The sequence below is a fragment of the Fukomys damarensis genome, unplaced genomic scaffold (assembly GCF_012274545.1).
Source record: "Fukomys damarensis isolate Sample0158 unplaced genomic scaffold, DMR_v1.0_HiC HiC_scaffold_37, whole genome shotgun sequence".
Classification (NCBI taxonomy): domain Eukaryota; kingdom Metazoa; phylum Chordata; class Mammalia; order Rodentia; family Bathyergidae; genus Fukomys; species Fukomys damarensis.
Window position 1 is genome coordinate 67,111,175 of NW_022900949.1, and position 4,177 is coordinate 67,115,351.

General features: G+C 37.5%; 1 protein-coding gene and 1 pseudogene across 11 annotated transcripts in view; one reads left to right on the forward strand and one right to left on the reverse strand.

The window, feature by feature from the left end:
* Med12l (mediator complex subunit 12L) overlaps window positions 1-4,177 on the reverse strand; it is a 305,898-nt gene that overhangs the window by 210,767 nt on the left and 90,954 nt on the right. For all 11 annotated transcript variants that reach the window (XR_004515566.1, XR_004515567.1, XM_033759546.1 and 8 more), the window contains one exon: window positions 747-873. Coding sequence is in view for 9 of the 11 variants with exons in the window: in XM_033759546.1 (XP_033615437.1) it covers window positions 747-873 (127 nt within the window). In the remaining 2 variants the exon portion in view is untranslated. The remainder of the gene's footprint in view (window positions 1-746; window positions 874-4,177) is intronic.
* LOC109118092 lies at window positions 3,453-3,946 on the forward strand (annotated as a pseudogene).

The following is a 4,177-nucleotide window of genomic DNA, read 5'->3' on the forward strand; positions in this document are numbered from 1 at the left end:
AAAAAAAAAAAAAAAAAAAAAAAAAATACAGTGAACACTACTGCCAATTGTCATCCTAGAGAAAGGGAAACTCATAAAAGCATTACGGTGTGTCCTCATCCACCATACCTACCGGATCTGGCAATGTGGCATTTTTTGCCTCTTCTCCAAAGTCAAAATAGCCATGAAAGCTAAATATTTTCAACTGATTCAACACAATGTGTTTCACAAACATATATCAATAAAAGAAAAAAGATACTGAGGCAAGCACAACAATGTAACTAAAGACACTCACAAAAGAGGACTTGTAGGACTTCTGGTTATAAGGTACACTAGATTAATTTACCCACGCTTTTTAAGATTAAGAAAATCATAAATTTAGAAAACAGCTCCAAAAGTGAAAATTACTAATCACAATACACAGATAAATGTCACAGGACCATAGTTTTTCTATTGTTGTAAGAAAGATCCAGAATAACTATACACAAGGAAGTAAGGTGATTTAATTTTTAAATTATTACAATCAAGATTAAAGTATTTGAAGCTTCACTGAGTGTTAAACTGCCTACAAATTTTCACTGAAAAATAAAGCCTCTAAAATTTTTCTCAGAAAAAATTATGTACAGTGCCAAGAAGTCTACATAAAATGCAAATAGAAAAGAAATAAAAAAGAATTACAGAGAGAAAGGGAGAGAGGGAGGGGAGGGGAGGGCAGGAGAGGGGAAAAGCAATCCCTTATCTAGAAGTAGCAATCCTGCTTTACTTACACAATGAGGGGGCCTGTGTATCTAAAAACCTTAGCAGAACATTTTGGAAAATAGGCAAACCAGATCCAGCAAGAGAGGCTGAAGAAATAGACTCCTTTTCATCTAAGACTTCTGATTCGCCACATCTCTACAGATTAAAAATAAGCACAGTTAATTACATATGATAGGTACAGTCATGAGAAGTCATGAATTTGTTAGTTTTGTATGAACATTTGTGTTCATTAAAAAGAAGCATGTAAAATCAATTGAAATTCTGTATTTAAAGACCACACATCCGGGTGAAAACAATTTCTAGAAGTTGGAGAAAACTACTCCAAAACAATTCAGCTGACTTCAAAGAACGTGCATGAATCCCATTTTTCATGTGCACTGGAAACTGCAGAGCACTGTGTAAGTACTCACTAAATGCATTAACACAGAACAGCCAGCTACTCCTTGTGCCTATGCAAAACTGCATGTTTAATTGTATATTCCCTGCAATATTTGGCACATTTTAATCAATTTTATTCATTGGTGTTTATGTTTTTTTTTGGGGGGGGGTACCAGGGATCGAACTTGGGTCCTTGCGCTTGCGAGGCAGGCCACCAAACCGGTGAGCTAAATCCCCGGCCCAGTGTTTGCATATTTTTGTCAGGAGAGTATATGTGCACTGTGTTTGGAAGTGTCAAATGAGAAAACAAACAAAATTCTTCTAACAGGAGTCTTTTGTTTATCCAGCACACTTACCAATGAGATGTCCTCGGAATTCTGAGAATCTACACGATTTATGAAATACATCCAGAGAGGCTATTTAACTCCTCTATGCTTACACACTAAATTTGCAAAAGCTTGAAAAACAATTTGGAAGTAATCAACATCTTGTTTTCTATCCTTTTCAATATCCTTTTAAGCTTTCCCATTTTCACTTATCCTTTAATACTGATATAAAAAATGTTACTTAGATTATTATACTATCTCTCCAATCTATCCTCTATTTGGAAAGGTCTCATTTCAAAAACAATACCATTTAACAAATCAATTAACTATCTCAACAGAACGCACTTTTAAATATGGACACAATTAAATCTATTAAAATTGGCAAGTAATCTGTATATGAACCTTTTTTAAAAGTGGAAGTAAAAAGGAGATGATTTAGAAGGAGCAATGAAATATCTGAGAAATTCTTTAGTTCACTTTAGTTACTGAAGTTTATTCACTGCAATTCACTACAAAATAACCCTTCTATTTATAATGTGTAAGAAAAAGTATGAAATTCTCTTCCTAATTTGCACATTGTGCAATGGGCCATTTGTTGAAACCTTAATTGATAGCTTCAAGTCCCAGTTTCAACAATGGGATCTTCTGTGAATGATGAATACAGCTTTTCCAGTAAGAGGGAAAAGATGCCCACAGAAATTTTCTTATTTTTAAATATGTTCAGAGGAAGTTGGTGTAATATGAGCAGTTTGGAGAGCCAGCTAAGCTTGTCCATTTATACAGTAAACATCTGAGAATCTATGATGCCCTGTGTGATGGTCATGGCTACTATTGTCAAGCTCATATCTAATGGGGAAAAGCAAGCAACAAGCAATACAAATGAACTAGCTTAATGAGCACAGCAATGAACAAAGTAAAAGAGTAATGTGACAAAGAGCAGCTGTTGAGTGGGTACCGTGAACTTCAGGTAAATGGAAGACCTTCCTGAGCAGGTGTTCCTTGTGCTAGGAATGCTCCATAGGAGGTGGCACTTCCTGAAATGAGAATGCTAGAGAGAAGCTGGGCATGGGAAACTGGGGTGCAGAATCTGACACCCAAAAGGGACAGCAAGAGCAAAGCCCCCAAAGTAAAGTGAGTTTGGAGTGTTGGAGAAACAGAAAGACCAAGATTAGGGGATAGCGCTGTGACCGAAGAGAGAAGAGTACAAGACAAAATGGAAAAGCCACGCAGGCCAGGTAATGCGAGGTTCTGTGGGCCTTGGTAATGTGCTCCAAGAGTTTTAATAAAGTAATACTGTGTTGTTTACATTTCTAAGAGATCACTCTGCCAGCTGTGGAGAGTGACACAAGCCAAGAGAGCTACTGAGAGACAGGCAGAAAGGGAAGTGTCTGGGAGAGAGATGCTGAGGTCCTTGTCACATCATACACACATTCTCTTATCATTACTACCTCTGCTATAGTTACAGGCAGAAAGGAAGGCCCACTTGGAAATTTTCCCTTCAACAAAAGCTAATGTTGATGAAGTTAGCTTTCTTTTTTCTTTTATAATTTATGTCTGAGGCTTTAACAGCCATGTCTGGGGCTAGAATATAACCTAAAAACTAACAAACTGGTATCTATTATCTCATAATCATAATTGCCTCCAGAAAATATTTCCAAACCCATTTTAAGTTTCAAAAGTTGGTATAAATTACATATGCCTATGAAAATGTTTGTGCAAATTATGTATGTATCAATCTCACAAAATCAGATTTCTTTGTACTAAATCAGATGCTGTTTTATTTTATTGTTTGGTTGGGTTTTTTTTTTTTGGTGCCAGGGATCGAACTTGGAACTTTGCACTTGCAAAGCAGGCGGTGGATCCACTGAGCTCAGTCCCTGGCCCGTTTTATTTTAAAAGACATTTCTTAGTCAAGAATACAAATTATTGCTCTTCCTGTAAGTGGCCAGAGGTGACCTGTGAAAAGGGTTCGCTACTCTCTTCACTTAGCCCCACAAAATCATGCAATCAAAAGGCTCAAATCTTCGTGTTCACTTTAAGAACACCTGAAAAACTGCCCAGGCCATCAAGGGTATGCATATACGAAAGGCCACCAAGTACCTGAAGGATGTCACACTAAAGAAGCAGTGTGTGCCATTCAGGCATTATAATGGTGGAGTGGGTAGGTGTGCCCAGGCCAAACAGCGGGGCTGGACACAAGTTCGGTGGCCCGAAAAGTGCTGAATTTTTGCTGCAAGTGCTTAAAAATGCAGAGAGTAATGGTGCGCGTAAGGGTTTACATGTAGATGCTCTGGTCACTGAACATATTCAGGTGAACAAAGCACCCAAGATGCGCCACCGTACTTACAGAGCTCGTGGTCGCATTAACTCGTTCATTAGCACCCTACCACGCTGAGATCTACTGAAAAGGAACAAATTGTTCCTAAACCAGAGGAGGAAGTGCACAAAAGAAAATGATAGTCCAGAAGAAACTGAAGAAACAAAAACTTATGGCATGGGAATAAATTAGGTATAAAATAAATGAAAAAAAATACACATTATTGGCTGTACCAATTTAAAGGGATCCTACACCCCCTTCTTTCTCAAGAGCAAAAGAGGGCTGAGGATTTAGCTCAGTGGTTCCACCATCTGACTCGCAAGCACAAGGTCCCATGTTTGATCCCTGGTACCAAAAAAAAAAAAAAAAAAAAAAAAAAAAAGAACAAAATGAAAAAAAACATGTATTTAAACAGTAT